The sequence below is a fragment of the Artemia sp. Qi Xiang Cuo genome, chromosome 14 (genome assembly GCF_049724085.1).
Source record: "Artemia sp. Qi Xiang Cuo chromosome 14, ASM4972408v1, whole genome shotgun sequence".
Lineage (NCBI taxonomy): Eukaryota > Metazoa > Arthropoda > Branchiopoda > Anostraca > Artemiidae > Artemia > Artemia sp. Qi Xiang Cuo.
Window position 1 is genome coordinate 36,255,748 of NC_142807.1, and position 19,149 is coordinate 36,274,896.

The window sequence follows — 19,149 nt, forward strand, 5'->3', positions numbered from 1 at the left end:
TCTCTGGAAATTTTATTCTACTGTATCCAGCATTTTGATGGTAGAAATTCTTGGTGCTCCAAAGAGATTTAACTCCTTAGTGTCATGATCGTGCCCACATACATTTCCAATAAGATCATCATTAACACTTGTTTCATAGTTCAAATATTTCTCTTTCTCAGCATTCAATGCTACTAAGACTTTTTCATGTACGCATGTCTTCTCGGAATATTTCACTCCCACTTTTTAAAATATGATGCAGATGTTTATCCTACCAATTTACAAATGATACTGAAATTAAATAAACTAGCTATTGTCCATGCGGAGCCATAGATTACCACTGGAGGTAGCCACATACAAAGTCTTGGAATAGGTAAAACTTATTCCATTAGCGGAATTGGAAATGTGGAATCGGGGGCAGAAGTGGGGAAATCCAGACCTGACGCAACCGGAGCTAGATTTGAAGTGGGGGGGGGGGGGTCGGAGGGGCATAGATGGAGCTGGACTTGGCTTTACTGGGGTGGAATCCAGTAGAATTGGAGGTGAATGTTTTGTAACTGCGAGGGGGGCAGAAGTGGTTGGGGGGGGGAGGGAATGGACTATAACCCTATTAAAAGAAATATCTTGAAATGTCTTAGGAATAATGGTAGGATGATAGATGGTGCAGGAGGGGGAGTAATAGTGTCGCAAGGGCTGAGAATTGACGGAAAATAATAACAATAGAAATTAGAAAACGCTTAAATGATGATGCCTGTTGTCACAGGGTGTCACCAGACTGTCAGTTTTTATAAAACCAGTGGAAATAAGGAGTAGTCCTGTTCAAGAAATGTTTCAAATTCTCTGTGACGTGAATTGCCTTGGAGAATCACAATCTCGCAGTGAAATGCCAAGTTTCCGCTGTTAAAATAAAAAACAGTGTTCAATTTTAGATTTACAAGTTTATTTTTTGGGGGAGGTGAAAATGTCCTAGGTATGATGGGGAGGGGGTACCACGCGGAGCAGTAATAATGTGGCACAGGTTAGGAATTGTCGGTAAATAATAACAATAGAAAATATATCCCTTGGGGATATTCAAACGTTAGGAAACATTTAAATGATGATGCATGGTGTCGTAGGGCATGGCGTCTGTTGCAATTCTCTGTGGCGTGAATTGCCTTGGAGAATCATATTCTAGCAGTGAAATGCCAAGTTTCCGCTGTTCAAATAAAAAACAGTGTTGAATTTTAGATTTACAAGTTTATTTTTTGGGATGAGTTGAAAACGTCCTAGGGATGATGGGGAGGGGGTACCACGTGGAGCAGTAATAGTGTGACATAGGTTGGGAATTGTCGGTAAATAATAACAATAGAAATATATCTATTGGGGATATTCAAACGTTAGGAAACACTTAAATGATGATGCCTGGTGTCGCAGGTTGTCACCTTTTTGTCAATTTTTATAAAAACAATTGGAAATAAAGAGTAGGCTAGTTCGAGAAATGTTTTAAATTCTCTGTAGTGTGAATTGTCTTGGAAAATCACATTCTAGTAGTGAAATGCCAAGTTTCTGCTGTTCAAATAAAAAACAGTGTTCGGTTTTAGATTTATTAATTTATCTTTTGGGGGGGGGGTTGCAAATTTTCTAGGGGGAATAGGGGGAGGGTACAACGCAGAGCAGTAATAATGTGGCACAGGTTGGGAATTGTCGGAAAATAATAACAATAGAAAATATATCCATTGGGGGTGTTCAAGCGTTAGAAAAATACATAAACGATGATGACGGGTGCCACAGTGTGTCACCCTGCTGCTAATTTTTATAAGACCAGGGTAAATAAGGAGTGAGCTTGTTCAAGAAATGTTTTAAATTCTATGTGGCGTGAATTGCCTTGGAAAATTACATTCTAGCAGTGAAATGCCAAGTTTCTGCCGTTCAAATAAAAAACAGTGTTCAATTTTCGATTTACAAGTTTAATTTGGGGGAAGGTTGAAAATATCCTAAGGGATGAGGAGGGGTGCCATGTGGATGGCACGGGGCAGGCGCGTAATACCATGGTGATGCGGGGGTATTATATGGAACATCATGACAGGTTTGGCTTGCGAAAACTTGAATCAATGGGTTCAAGCATAATTTTTAACAAGGAATTTCTGAAAAATGTCTTGGGGGTGATGATGCGATGTCAGAGGGTGCCACAGATCAGTAATAATGTGGTACTGTGGCGTGAATTGCTTGGAGTATCACGTTCTAGCAATGAAATGCTGTGTCCCGCGGTTCAAGTAATAAAAAAGACAGTTTTTACAATAGATTCAGAAGCATATTTTCTGTGGGAAAAGGTTGACAATGTCTTAGGGGTGATGCGGTGGGGGGGGGGTTGACCTCGTGGATGGCGGAGAAGGGGGCAAGTGTGTAAAGCTGTGATGGCTTTGGGGTGTTTTGCGGAGCATCATGAGAGGCTTGGCTTGTGAAAACTTGAATCATTGGGTTGAAGGATAATTTTTAAAAAGAAATATATGAAAAATTTCTTGGGGGGTGATGAGAAAATATTATTCAATGTGTATATTGTCAAATTGTATTCTTTATAAGCCCTTTTATAACCAATTTTTTCACGTTTGTAGTGTTTTTAAGTTCTTTTTTGGTGTTTTAATAATACTGTAAATTTATTTTTATTAATAAATTTGTAAGAATAAAAGCCCTGTGTCTTTTTTAGATTCCTTGTTCCAGGATAAAGCTTCAATATCCAGTAATTTACTCAATTAAAAATCTAGAACCATAACTACGGCTTCCTTTAAAATGTAAGGGTGTGTCTTACCAAAGTGTAAACGTTGAATTAACTCCTGGTCATGGAAACATTGGTGTGTCTTTCATAGTGTCACGGGAATCTTGCTATGAGGCTTCCAGAATCCATGTGTCTTCTAGAAATCCGATTGCGTCATCCATATTACATAGGTAAACATTGCTGTCACGGAAACACGCCATGTGCTTGAAACAGGACATGTTGACGGAATCCTGGGAATGTGTCTTGTGACGTTACGGGAATCACAGGTGTCGTGGAAATAAGGCAGGCGCTTGAAACAGGGATGCCTTTAAAACAGGGCATGTCGTCGAAACAGGGCATGTCTTTAAAATCCTATGGCCTTGGGATGAATTTTAAATCCTATGGGAATCAGCTAGGGATGACTTTTAAATCCTGACTAGGGATGAATTTAAAGGTATTATGCCCCTACTACTACTATGTTTGCTTGACCGCCCTTTCTTTGCGATGTGACCAGGAAAAAAAATAACAATGAGAAACCCGTCGCTCTCTAATAGGTCAGCGCTAGTGCGTTTACTCTGACAATGTTGATCAAGCCCTCTCATTAAAATTTCACAACTACCTAAATGGATAAATCCTGAAGGTAAATCTACTTGATAGCCTGCAATTGGTAAAAATTTTATATGGTTGCGGCTTGAGATTATTTATTGGTTTGAGATTACTGCTAAAATATCGGTAGTAAAATTTTCAAGCTAATGGTTTTTCTGTGTCATTTTCAGGCGAATGTCAATCAGAGAGAACGAAGTACAGATAGATGGTTGTTTTTCAAGTTCATTTGAAGTAAAAAAGGCCTCAAGATACGATTCGGGGGTTTATGTTTGCCAAATCGAAGATTGTTTAATGCCGAAAGGACAGGAATTCAAAAAATGGATGTCTGTTGGTGTTGAAGTTCAACCGAGAGTTATTCTGTCACCATTAAGTGCCTCTGTTACTAAGGTAGGTGAAGGCATCAGTAAAGGAGCTAGTAAATAAGCTTTAAGTCTTACAAAATTTAATAGTCTGGATTCTCTTTGTAGCCAAGAAAACTTGACTGTTATCGATAGCTGTGTTGAATAGGCGAAAAGCTGGAGTTGGCCAACCAAAAAAAGCAAAAAAAACATCGGGTATATTACGTACCGATTAAATACAGCTAAGGTAACTCATATAGTTACCATATAGTAACTCATATATAAACCACTCATATAGTTATACAGAAAGTATTCAAACCATAGAAAAAGAAGAAGCATAATACTCGTACTGTTCTATGGTTTATTTTTTAGTTATAAAAAACTGTTATCCTCTCTTTGCTTTATTAAACTTGATATTTCTAAATTCAATTGAAGCTCTATAATCAAATGTAGCTTTCTAATTCTCCTTATAGAATTCGATTTGAAGCGTTTACACAATTGTTCTGCATAGACTCCAATAATTGTTTAAAAGTTAACATCCTTATTAAACATGCTGTCTGCTAGGTCAATTCTGGTGGCGTTTAGATGCTTTCTGTAAACTTACAGCCCTTGGGCATTGTTTGATAAATAAGGTCTTTGACAGATTAACAATTAGAAGTCTGTGAGCTGTATTATCAACAAAGAATTTGCACTATCCAGATCTTGCATCAAATCTATTAGCATATATACGCTTCCTTGCTTAACTGTAGCCAGCTGTAAAAATGCCACATTTTTTTAACTTTTCCTTTTTGTCTCCTTTCTCTCGCTCTTCCTCCGCTCTACGGCTCTGTCTTTTTTTTTCTGTTCCTTACTTGTCTATTACTTCAACGGGCTATTTCCAATTGATTTTTGGTATATCTTTATAGAGTACTTCAAGACAAATTTGTTTCCTGACCAAAGCTTAAAGCTACATACGTGAACAGATTAATCAAAGTTGTAGTCTTTCTAGCTGTAAGACCAAGATTTATTTTAGAAAAATAGTGATGGACCTTAAAACTTTAAATAAACTGGAGCTATTCTACATATAATTGGGGCTACAGCCACCCTCAGTCCCACTATCACATTTTACACTTCAATCTGACAAATGGTTCCCTGAAAGGATTTAAATTGCGTCAAATCTAGCCAGTTGATGGTTGCAAGTGTTCTATTTAACAATTGCTATTCGAAACTTTAAATAGTAATTTTAGTGTTTAAAACAAATACAGCTGTATGAGCCCTCTCATTCTCAAAACACCTTGGTGTGAATTTTCAGTTTTTTGTCACGTTGCTCTTGTGTCAGAACACTTGTCCCCGAAGCAGTGATACAACACATACAAATTCTCGACTGAAAAATAAGGTTACTGCTAATCTCTTCAACCGCCCCCTGCTCTTTAGACTTATGTTTTAATTGTGTATAACAGTGCTTTTAGAATAAGGGTTCATTTAGGTGGGTATACCTAACACAATAAAACAGGGTTTTCCAAAATGTGAAGGAGGCCCAGTAAATATTCTTTACGCCAAAGCAGAATTTTAATCGCGATGCTTCTATACTTGAAAACTAATGTTTTTCAGTGAACAAGTACCAAACCCGCAAAAAGAGAGAACTATCATACTACGACACCCGTATTCCACTTTTAGTCCAATATACAACTTCAAATGAAGGGAGGCTAGGGGTAAGCCCTCCCTTCATATTGACCTAAAGGAACTCTAATGAGGCCACTTGAAGTTCCTGTTCCAGATATATACTTCCTGGGGCAGTAGTCCCCCTCACAAATAATAAATATATTTCAGTGACCGTTTCTGGAATATTTGGGGTACAACCTTGTTTTCTTATAACTGTTAGTATTGTTGCTTAAACATCATATAATAACCGCTCATTGTTTTCAGAATGCATATATATTTGTAGCTTTTATAAATAACTTTATGCGTGCCTTTTGGATCTGTAACTATGTAATGCTCTATAGCTTTTACTATTGCTGCGTAAAAATGTACGATAACCATTTCTAAAACTCTGAAGATTTTCTTATGTTAACATCTTTTGATGAGTAGCCTTTTGAGATTTGTGAGGTCGAATCGAAATTCAGTTCCTTCGTTTCTACCTTCATTTTCGGAATTGTTTATGAATCAAAAGTCACTTTTATGCATTTTTTAACAAAGATTTATTTATGTTAGTTTTTACTTATCTCTACCATTAACGGTTTGATATACGGTCTGTATAAAATGAACGGCTATTATCTCCCGTTAATATGATATTACTAACGGTTTCGCAGTAAATATTACGGAATAAGTTAACCGATCTTTCTTGGAGGGATGGAGGATGAAACCCCGAAGGCTGTGTATCTTTGGGCCAATGCGCACCTTTAAATTCAATTTTTCAAACTTGTCAGAATTGGTTTTTAGGATGAATACGGAAAATAAAGCTTACTCTCCACACTCCTTCATTGGAAGAAGTATGTTTAGAGAGAGTGTAGAGTAGGGGCGGCAGCCCCTTCTTGTAGTGGCAGCAGTACCTTTAAATGGAAAACTGTAATTTATAAAAAACATGCATTTTTATTGTAAAACCAAAATTATGTTAAATAAGGTGAACTCTAGCATAAGAAAAAGAAATAGTTCTTATGTATGTGGTAATTCTTTCCATAAAAAAGTAATTTCTGTTCTTGTTAGAGTGTTGTGGTGATTTTTACTTTCATTGGATAAAAGCTGTTGTATTCGTTTTATTTGTGGGGTTAAGGGAAGAGGCAGCCCTCTTTCACGATTGATAATTTATATGCGTTTTAAATTTAATTGTTATAATATTTTCATTAAAAAAGTTAATTTAATTAACCAAGAATCATTCATAACAACAACTTCAGTGAAAACTTTCCTAATTAATAGCCAAAAGATCTAAAGATTCAGAATTTATAAATAGTTCACCTAGAGTTCCGAGTTTTGTTTACTCTAAAAGTGCTCCCGCTTCGCTATCAAGTTTGCAGCATGGAACTCGAATCAAGATTGAAACCTCATTTACAGTTTCCGAAGTTCCTTTGAAGTTATCGTCCTTAATGTTCCGCATAAACTTCAAAGACGGCTGTACTGTTGGAACTTAATAAGGATCAATTCATATTACTTTTCAAGGCAGGAAGTAGTCCTGATTATCACCATTGCGATTGCTTTACCCCTTTGTTCTGTTTGCGAAATTGATCTTCTAAATCATTTTGCGCTCTGTTGGCTAAACACATAACAATGGGAACGCTGCTGCTAACTAGCTTAAGTAAGTTTTCTTCCATTGACTATCACTCAAGCTAATAGAACGTAAATCCATCTTACCGTCCTAGAACATTTAAATTCCAGCTTGTTGATTTTTTTTTATCATTGGTAGAAAATTATTATTTAACTACGAAATCATCTAATATGACTTTTCAAAAATTTGTCAAATATCTGCACTTAGGAGGCAAAAAAAAAATAAAAATGAAGTGCACTTATTAGCCAAGTAAATACTTGAACTAATAGCCGGCAGAGCACCATCAGGTCTCCCTGGTGCTTAGAAGCTGAAAGACTTAGTTTTGCCAATTGCAGTGTCAAAGAGGTGATAATTTGTTATCACGACTCGCCTCTCCTTCTTCTATATTGGTGAAAGTCGTCTAGGGCCTGATTTTGAAGATCGGTCTTGATTTTATCATTGCCAAATTGTTCTTACTAGTAAGGCTTTGCGTCTGCCAAGATCTTCACAGGAGGTTGTGGGACGCAGTTTGAGGAATTTTTACAAGATATTTTTTGGGCTGCCATACTATATGAGTCGTATATAACAATGTGCTAAGACGCACACAAGAGTTTCGCTTTCATTGTTGTTTATTACTTTGGCTAAACGTAAACGGACTCCCCCTCTCATAGAGAATTGAACTTTCATTTCTGATTCTAGGGTGCAAATCTGACCATTAGTTGTTTCTTTGAGGACAACCATTTTGACTATTCTAACTATACTCCACACTTCAGTTGGAAAATTAATAGACATCCATTAGACCAGACAGACGGTGAATTTTACGAAGAACTGTTTCCAAGTGGAAGCCTTCTTCTCCTGTCAAACATTGAGGTGCGTTTAGTTTCAATTCATTAGGTTATCGCTTACCGGTATTCCATTTTAAAGTACCAAATCTAGCAGCTAATTTACGGGTTAACGCTAGCTTACTTCATTACTTTAGGTTTTGCTTAAATTTGTATAGCCAGAGCCAATGTGGACATTCCTGAGAAGAGTTTTTATGAGAACTTGAAAAACCATCTTGGACTTCTTAAAAAAATTTCTTATAAGTTTCTCGTATTCAAAATTCCTGGTTTTCTGGCCCCAAAGCCAAAAATTGTTAAAATCGCATTTCACCTAGGTAGGCAAGTGAATATCTCCCCCATCTCTTTCATTATAACCAGCTGTGACAAACTTTAACTTTATTGGAAATAAAAATACTCGGTAAATCAGGCACCTAATTTGAAGCAGACTTAGCTGAACTTATTTTTTCAAGATTAAGACGGATACAGTAACTATGAACCTGCGTCCTGGGAAATGTAGGACTGCCACATATTTATGAATATTGTCGCTCTTCCCATATTTCCAGATTTCTCAGGTGCCCCGGTTCCGGATTTCGTTGATCTAAAAAAGAAAAAACATAACTGCGATTGTTAAAGCATCTAAAGCTTAATATTTGAAATAGGAGGATTCACTGCTGAAATACTCAATCGCATGACTTTTCCTTTAAAACCCTGTATGAAGGATAGTTTTGAAGTACTCAAATTTGTGAAGATAAAGCAGTGTATTCTACTTAACTTCCTCAGTTGAAACATTTTCTTTGCTTTGTAAAATAAAGTTATTGTCATTTATAGCTATTAACTAAGAAAAACACATTTTCCAAAAAAGAAGTTCGCCAGAGAAAATTAAAGTATGTTAAAACCAAAGGTGACGAGAAGTTAAGTTATATAGTAATTCAACCAATAGAAACCCGAAACGAAAATAAATTAGAATGAGTGCGTCAAAAATAAAACGAATACTGATTGCAACAAACAGGACTCCTGTTACAGGAGTAGGGATAATGCACTCTAAACCTTTCAAAAGCTTGAGCTTCATTTGTGCTTTACCTAAATCAATTTAATTTTTTTTTTAAGTGCAGAACGAAGTGAAAACTTAGACGGACAGTAATTATTGCTTCGCAGATTATGCAACATATATGTGCAAAACTGGTTCAAATTACCTATATTTTATATAGGTTATATAGGTAAATACCTATATTATATTTACCTATATTTGTAGAATTCTGAAAAATTAGCGCTTTACTTAAAATGAGCATGCATGAATTTTTAAGAGATTAAAATTGCTAATAATTCAATGATTTTACGGGAGAAGAAAGTTTAGTGAGATTAGCCATTAAATTAGTCTTTTATGTTTTCTGCAAGTTCCTTGAGAATTTTTCTGATCCGAATCGTTTTTTTTTGTATTGATTTTTTGTTTTCTCTATATTTTCAAAATTTCACAAATGTACGGAAATATTATTAGTCTGTATATTAAGCCAATATTGGAGATGTATGTTGCATAAAATGCGAAACAATAATTTTGTTCGTTTAAAGTTTCAACTTCGATCTTTATTTCGATTAAATAGAAAAAACAAGTTTTTTAAACTGAAAGTAAGGAACAACATTAAAACTTAAAACGAACATAAATGATTGCGTATATGAAAGGGGCTGTCCCCTCCTCCACGCCGCGCTCTTTACGCTAAAATTTTTATTGTTTTAAAAAATAGAGTTGTTAGACAGAGTCTAACTTTAGCGTAAAGAGCGAGGTGGTGAAGAGGGGACAGCCCCTTTCATATACGGAATAATTTCTGATCGTTTTAAGTTTTAATGTCGCTCCTTACTTTCAGTTTAAAAACTTATTTTTTTGTATTTAATTTCTGATCGTTTTTTAGTTAATGCAGCTTTATTTTGGCTCACCGTCATTGAATAAGTAAACAAAATTTGCATAAAAAGTTACTTTTCTTTTGCTAAATAGCTGTCTCTAAATTTGGTTCTGACGTAATTTACAAATTAAATTACGTAACGAACTTCTATATTCGTATATTTTTCTTCTGGCAAAAAATACAAAGTTGCAGATTTTTGCAGATATGAGCTTGAAACCTATGTAATAGGGTTTTTTGATACGCTGAATCTGCCGGTGTGATTGTCATGAAAATTCTTTCACTTGTAGGGGATGTTTCCCCCTCTTTAAAAAATCAGGTAAATTTTCTCAGGCTCGTAGCCTTTAATGAGTAATGCTAAACTTAATAAAATTTATATATTTAGAATCAGCATTATGAGCCCATTCTTTTAATATATATATTGACATCACAATTTTCTTTTTAAAAGTTCAATTACTATTGAGCCGTATCGCTTGTTTTTTTTTATTGTTTTGTTTATTACGTATATGTTATTACGTATATGAGGGGGTTCTCCCCTTAGTCAATACCACGCTCTTTACGTTAAAAGTTTAAAAAAATTTTAATTCACAAATCCCAGAATCACAAAGGCCGTTTAACTAGAATAGATAGCTCTTTTGAAAGCACTAAAAAAAAACTGGAGTGTAAAGAGCGAGGTATTGACTTGGGGGAGAACCCCTCAAATACGTAATAATTTCTGTTCGTTTTAAGTTATAATGTTGCTTCTTACTTTCAGTTGAAAAAGCTTGTTTTTTAAAATTTAATTTCTGATCGTTTTTTAAATAATGCTTGGAAATCCGGCGCCCCCTTCATAGAAATGTCCCTTACCCCAAAGAAACATCCTCCACGGAAAGATTCTCCCGAGTAACCTGGACGAAACTTATATTTTTGAAATCAGAATTAAAATCTGATTCTTTTGATGTATCTATTGGTATCAAAATTCCGTTTTTTAGAGATTCGGTTACCATTGAGCCGGGTCGCTCATTACTTAAAGTTCGTTACCACGAACTGTTTGATCAGAAATGTTTGTATTGTTATAAAATTAATCTTTGGTTTTTTAGTTTTTTTAATATACTCAATCAACATTACAAAAACATTTTTTTTTCTTTCTAACTCTGGCGAAGACAGAAAGAAGCTAACAAGGTGTTTTGGAAAATAGATCATTAAAAAAAGGTACACTTTTGTCCCAAAAGGAATCCAATAGATGTAATATCATAGGTATGTCTGAGGAGTTGTAGAACAAAATTTCATTATTTGTGAAATGTTTTTCTATATAGAATATATAGAATTTTGAGATACTTGATAGACAATTGAAAGACACTAAAAGAATTAATGATGTATGTTTAACCTATATATCAAAGAAATTAAATTCATATAAAAAGAATCAAATTCATTTATTATTGTCACAATTTTTCTACCGTAATATAGCAATATTGCAAGCTTCAATGGAAGTATATTCTCTTTTTTTTGCTTCTTAGACTTCAATATTTTAGAAGAACTGATCATCAAAATCATATTATTATGAAGAATGTAAGGTTAAAGCTAGAAATTTTTTCGTACTCAGAAGAGGGGAGAATTCATGTACGTCTTTAAGAAAAATTAAGCAAGGAAAAACGGGTTTTAATTTTAATAAAGCAGTAAAACAATAAATAAAAACAAATAAACACTTAAATTAAAAAATATTCCGAATATTTCGGCCCCACGTTCGAGAGCGTTTCTCAACGGAACAAAAAAAAAACAACGAAAAAAAGCTTTTAAAAAATAACACACATAGAAATACAACAACTAAATACACGGAGAAAAACAAACAAATATAAATAAATAAGTAAGAAAGAAACCTCCATCACTGGCATTCTAACGCAAGAAACAAAAGCGAATGTATATTCTGATACCATGTGTCACTCTCCTCTTACAATCAGTGTATAAATGGAAATCTATCAAAAGTGAAGACTATATTTACTTGAACAAACAAAAAAGATCACCTAACCCCCGGTCCATGACCCCTAATGAAATCTCAGAGGCATGAATCAACCAATTCATGAATTATAAATTGAATCGATTTGTTTGGTTGCTAATTTAGCTGCAGTCCGGTGACATTTCCCAGTTTTTAACCTCATTCTGACCTTTGTTCGCAAGATTTGTTTCAGGACAATTATTAAAATCAGTACTGATTGAATATTTTACTTGCTTTTTGATTAAACTATTATAAATTGAATTTATCCTAAAATACCCTTTATCTCTATTGATACTAATACCCACATAGACAATCTTTTTTATTTCTATAATTTCTCTGAAACTTTGTAAAAGTCCTACAGACGTATCTACAATTTTTGTCTAATAAAATACTGTGACGAGGAAAATTATATACGTGTTCTGCTACAGCTGAGTCAAACGTTTCCGGTTTTTTATTATGTTTTAGCGAGTAATCTATGGCTTTTTTGTTTTGTTGTAGCCTATTTTCTAAATTCTACTGTGTTCTTCCCACATAAAATTTACCACAAGAGCATGGAATTTTGTATACTCCCTTTTGTACGTTTCCTGGTACCTTGTCTTTTCCATTATTTAGCAAAGAGTTTATAGTTTGTCCTGATTTAAATGCTGTTTTTATATTATTTTTTTTTAATTCTCTTCTTAATTTTTGTGACAACATTGGGATATAAGGCAAAGTTATGTAATTTGTTTCTTGAGTTGACCCATCTTATAAATATTCAGAATATTTTTAATTAAAGTGTTGATTTGTTTTTATTTATTATTTCACTGCTTTATTAAAATTAAAACCCGCCTTTTCTTGCTTAATTTTTTGTAAATGGAAAAGCATTGTGGTCTAAGAAATTACTTACGTATTCAAAAGGGGAAAAATTTAAACCCTAATTAGGAAAACTTTGCTTTGTTACGCATACAAACGCTCCTATAATGACTATGTCCCCTGCTGGTGCTAGAGAGAAAAATAATAAGACACATAAGAGTTCCAAGCTGTTTTTCGAAATTCCCAAAAATGTGGTTTCCTAATTTACTTTTAAAGTTGGGAATAAAAGTTAACGGTTTTTATTGTTGTCCCTCAATAAGCTCTGAATTTGAACGAAAATATTTTTTTTACTGGGCTCTTTCTTTTTTTTATTTATTGAGGAAACTGAGAAGGGGGGCAAAAATATGAGAATTCAAACATTATAAGGTATAAAATGTAAAATTTGTTAACAATTTTTATTAGGGGAGGGTTTTGTTGTTGAAAAATGACGTAAGGACTTTGAAATTTTGAAAAACTTTGATTCTTGAAATGGTTCAGTTGAAAAATATGAAACTTTAAAGTCGTTAGAAAGGAGTAAATGTTAAATTTGCTAAAATTTCTGACTTGCAAATGGTTTTTATACCAAAAATCGATATAAAAAATGTGGAATTGGGGATTTCGTCTAGGGCAATTGTTTTAAAATTTTACTTTGTATAATTGTGTATTTTTTTTTTCTGTTGTATAGTTTTCCGGCATTTTTAATTTTGTCGAGCTAAAACATAGATTTCCAAATTTGTGTCCATTTATTTCAAGTTTTAAAGTTTTGTTCAAGTATTTTTCTTCTTTTTTAATTTTTTCCAAGTGATTTTGAGTTTTTCAGTTTTTGTTGGTCATTTTAAAATTTTTATTCAAGTACTTTCGACTTTTTCATATTTTGTTCAAGTAATTACCTCCCCTTAAATTTTGCTTAAGTAATTTTGTTTTTAAATTTTTGTTTATGTATTTCTGGTCATATTAGGTTTCTCTAATAGATGTTGGTGGGCTAATTTTTATTTCTATATTGCTGTTTTTTTTGTCAGATTATGATGTGTGGGGAGTGTGTTTTCGTATATGTATATTGGCCTTTCCGTTGTCGATACTTGAAAGGTGTAGGCTATTGGTTGTGGAATTGTGCAAGCAAATTGAAGGAATGTCTAATTAAGAAAAACAATGATTCTTGGATTATGAATAGATTAGTTATGAAAAATCCTAAAATGTAAAGACTATAGCATTGTAAAAATGTGAAATTTCTGAAGATTTATGAATTATGAAGTGTTTTATAGAAAAAGGCTCTGAATCTTGAAATATGGAAGGTTTAGCTATACAAAATCAAAGGTTTAGAAAGAATATGTGCGAAATTTGCGAGAATTCTTGAATTTGGAGGGTTGTGCTGACAAAAATCGACATAAGAATTGTGTAATTTTGAAAAAAAGATGTGATTATTTAAATGTGAAAAGTTTATTTATAAAAAAAATTAAAATGCAAAAGGGTTAGAAAGAATAAAATGCACTTTTTTTAAATTCCCGAATTAGGAAGGGTTTTCTTATATTAGGAAGAGATATAGAGGTCAAAGGTCGATACTTGCGTGCAAGGAAACTTTATTTGCAAAGAAGTCATTGTTACCGCATACAGTAAAGATCCATACTTCTTTACCTCTCTGGATGACTTGCGACTATTGCGAGTACATTTATGCCTTCGGCAGCGAGAGTTCAGATATTCGCCACCATCCGATGAGTCACGATGCGTCACCATCCATCTTTGAGTGTCACGCTAAGCACGTTTACCTCCCATTGCACATTTTTTACAAGAAAACCAACCAGAGCATCAGTTTCTTTATTCTCTTCAGTTTGACTGGCCAGGTCGAATTAGTGAGGTTAGGCTAGTGGTGTCCACTCTTAAGGTACTCCCATATGGTGTGGCGCTGCAAAAAAAAATATTCATCTTCGGGAAAAAGACCTTGTGATTTACTTCGTGGTTGCGGTGGGAAATGTTTGAATGCTTCTTCCAGCCTCTAGAATTGATTCTTCTTGTTTCATACTTTTTAAACTTTCTTCTATATATAATTCAGCCTCAGATGAAACAATTTGATTTGCTGAACCCGCGTTTTTAAGCTTTGTTTGTTAATAAGTACAATACACGTAATAACTCGCAGTTATTATTAGAAAAGCATTCCAAGCTTTTTGCTCACATCATTAGTAATTTCACTTTTGTATTAGCTTCCAGATCATGCATGTAAACATTTTATTTTTGGGAATCACCCCAGACCTTGCGACTTGCTTTGTGGGTGTGTGTGTGTGGGGGGGGGTGTATGAATACTTATGTTTCTTTTAGTTATAATTTAGGATCAGATGGATAAGTTCTATCTGCTGAGCTATTGTCTTCATAGGTTCGTGTGCTAATCTGTGCATTACACGAAATAGCTGGCAGTTGCTATTTGAAGAGCACACCATTTTTTTTTTTTTTTTTTTTTTTTTGGTTTATATTATTTTTAATTTCACTTAGGGACGAAAAGGTTCATCTTCAAGATCAACGACTAGCTAGTATCTTGTCTCAAACATTTGAGCTTGCTTTGTGGCTATGGATGGAGATAATGTATGAATGCTTCTTCTGGCTATAATTCGGAGATGCAAACGTGATATGCTGATCTGTTATCTTCAGTAGAATGGGGTCATGAGCTCGTGACAGGACCACGTGGTTTATGGTTTTCTCAGTGAGAATGAAAAAACAGGAATTTTCTCACTTGGAAAAACATGAATTTTGTCGCATTTATGGTTGTTTTCATGGATGGATATGTGTGTTGTTCGATTTATTTGATGTTTTTCTCGGATGTCAACATCAAATTATGGATGTTTTATGGTTTTTGTCAGTGAGAATTTGAAAAACATGAATTTTATAACATTTATGTCTGTTTTAATGGATGTTTAATGGTTTTTCTCAGTGAGAATTTGAAAAACATGAGCTTTGTCACATTTATGTATGTCAACAGCAATTCATGTCTGTTTAATGGTTTTCTCACTGAGAATTTGAAAAACAGGAACTTTGTCACATTTATGTATGTAAACAGCAATTCCTGTCTGTTTCATGTATTTTGTCAGTGAGAATTGGAAAAACATTAACTTTCTCACATTTTTGTATGTTTTTATGGTTTTTGTCAGTGAGAATTTGAAAAACAGGAACTTTCTAACAGAGAAAACCATAAACCATGTGATGCTGTCACGAGTCAGAATAACTGTGCTGTCGACCTCAATTCACCTATCGTGAATCAATAATTCCCCTTAGAAACAACAAATTAATTTTCCCTTTCTTGACAGATCAATCAATCAATGACATCATCTGTCAGACTTTAAAAATTTTCGCCTAGAAACATTTCTCCAGGAATAGATCCAAAATCATTAATGTCTTTGCCACGGAAACAGCTCTACTGGTCGAATTCCAAAGGATATTAATAACCAACGGCCATGGAAACAATTAGGCAAGAAACATCTTAGCGATGAATTGTTTTAGCGCGCGAAAAGGTTTCCAAATAATTTGAAATGCATTGACGCAGAGATGCCAAACAAAAGGAACATGCCGAAATTCCGTTTAGGGATTATTTGGGCGAAACCGTTTTAGCTATTTTATTGAACTATTTCGGCGAAACAGCTAGAGACATTTTTAAAGATGATTTTTGAAGAGATTTTGGAAGAGAATTTGAGTGTGATCGTTATAATACACAAGTTTCAATTGAACAGTGTTGTGAGGTCCTCTACCCCAACCCCAAAGGTTCCGACACCCCTACCACAACTCCCACGGTAGCCCCCGGGCCTCAAAGGTCCCCCAGGCTCCCAAAGGGACCCCAGACCCCCAACCGACCCACCCGGCCCCAAAGGGCCCAAACCGAGCTCAAGGGCCCCCCGGACCCCCTACGGTCCTCCACCAGGCCCCAAAGCCCCTCTCCCGGTCCCAAAGGCCCACCTGGCACCCAAAGGGCCCCATACCCTCCACATGCATGCCCCGAGCCCCCAAAGGCCCTCCACCAGACCCCACAGGCCCACACCCTGTCCCAAAGGGCCACAGGCACCCAAAGGGCCCCACACCCTCCCAAGGCAATACACGAGCCCCCCAACGGCCCTCACCAGTCCCCAAAGGACCCCCAAACCCTCACAAGCCCGCCCGGTGCCACAAAGGCCCGCCCCGGGCCCCCCAAAGCCCCATCGAGCACCCAAAGGACCAACGGGGTCCCAAAGGCCCTCCACCGGTCACCATCGGTCCCCCAGGCACCCACCGGCCCCCCCGGACCGCCACCGCCCCAATGGTCTCCAAACAGCCCAATAGGGTCCAAAGGACCATGCACTCATCCACACAGATCCCCCGGAATCCCTCAAGACCCCACCCACAACAATAGCCACTGAAGCCCCAAACGCCCTCCCTGGGACCCAAAGGTCCTCCTCCAGTCCTCATCCATGCACACAAAAACTTACACACACACACAAACTTACACGCACAAAAACTTATACACACACACAAAACTTACACACACACATAAAAACTTACACACACACCAAAACTTACACACACACGCCAAAACAAAAACACACACACACACACACACACAATCTAACACACACACACACACACAAAAAAAAACACAATCACACTAAAACTAAAATGCACACAAAAACTTACACACACACACACACACACACACACCCACACACACACACAAAAAAAAACACAAACAAAACTAAAACACACAAACACAAGAAAACTAACACACACACACCAAAACTAACACACACACACAAAAACATACACACACACACAAACAAAAAAACAAACACAACAACACAAAAAAAAACACACACACAATCACAAAAAATAACACACACACACACACACACACACACACACAAAAATTACACACACACACACACAAGAAAACTTACACACACACGCCAAAACTAACACACACACAAAATAACACATGCACACGAAAACTTACACACACACACACACGAAAACTTACACACACACGCAAAAACAAACACACACAAACACACAAACACAAACACACACACAAACACACACAAACAAATAAACACACACACAAACACACACACACACACACAAAAAAAAACAAACACAAGCACACGAAAACTAACAAGCACACAAAAACAAACAAACACACAAAAAAAAACACACACACAAACACACAAATAAAAAAAAAAAACACACACACACACACACACACGAAAAATCACACACACGCCAAAACTTAAACAAACACGACAAAAATTACACACACACACATACAAAAAAACATAAACATGAACACAAAAAACTCACACACACATTCACAAAAACACACACACACACAATAAAACTTACACACACACACGAAATAACTTACACACAAAAAAACATACAAACAAAAAAAAAAAAAAACACAACCAAAATAATACACACACACACACACACACACACAAACTTACACACACACACACACACAAACTTAAACACACAAGACAACAAATACACACACACAAAAATACACACACACAAACAAAATAAAACAAACACTAAAAAAATAAAAAGAAAAAAAACAAATCAATGACCAAACTATATAAAAAAAAAAACCAAAAAATAAAACCAAAAAAAACCACAAAAAAAAAACCACACAACATAATAGACACACAAAAACTTACACACACACACAAAGGCTTAGACACACAAAAACTTACACCCACACGCAAAAACTTACATGCACACAAAAACTTACATGCACACAAAAACTTACACACACGCACAAAAACACACCCACACACACAAACTTACACACACACAAACAAAAACTGACACACACTCAAAAAATTACACACACACACACACACACACACACACACACACACAAACTTACAAAAGCACAATAAATCACACAGGAACACAAAAACTTACACACACAAACACTAACAATTACTCACACACACGAAAAAAATTAAAAACAATAAAGCAAACAAAAACACAAAAAAACAAACACACACAAACAAAAACAAACTTACACACACACGAAAAGAATAAAAAGAACACAAAAAATTAAAAAAACAAAAAAACACAAAAAAAAAAACAGACACAAAAAAAAAAACTAACAAAAACAAAAACAAACACACACACACACAAAAACACAAAAACTTACACACACACACACACACACAAAACTAACACCCACACACAAAAGCTTAGACACACAAAAACTTACACGCACACACAAAAACTAACACCCACACGCAAAAACTTACATTAACACAAAAACTTACATGCACACAAAAAATAAAACACACACAAACAAACTTACACACACACACACAAAAAACTAACACGCACACAAAAAATTACACACACACAAAAACTTACACCCACACACAAAAACTTACACATGCACACACAAAACTTAAATCCACACACAAAAGCTTAGACACACAAAAACTTACACACACACACAAACTAAATAAAACCAACACGCCTAAACTTACATGCACACAAAAACTTACATGCACACAAAAACTAACACACACACAAAACTTACACACACTCACAAAAAATTACACACACACACAAAAACTTACACACACACACACGCATGAAAACTTACACACACACGCCAAAACTTACACACACACGAAAAAACTTACACACACACACAAAAACTTACACACACACACACAAAAACTAACACAATCACAAGAAAACTTACATGCACACAAAAACTTACATGCACACAAAAACTTACGCACACACACACACACA

The 19,149-nt window shown here is 35.3% G+C and overlaps 1 protein-coding gene across 1 annotated transcript in view; it reads left to right on the plus strand.

The window, feature by feature from the left end:
* The first annotated feature begins 473 nt into the window (after positions 1–473).
* The window catches only part of LOC148944414 (uncharacterized), a 26,336-nt gene continuing 7,660 nt past the window's right edge, over positions 474–19,149 (plus strand). Inside the window, exons 1-3 of the mRNA XM_089099921.1 lie at positions 474–532; positions 3,487–3,703; positions 7,571–7,741. Of these exons, the coding sequence (XP_088956047.1) occupies positions 474–532; positions 3,487–3,703; positions 7,571–7,741 (447 nt within the window). The remainder of the gene's footprint in view (positions 533–3,486; positions 3,704–7,570; positions 7,742–19,149) is intronic.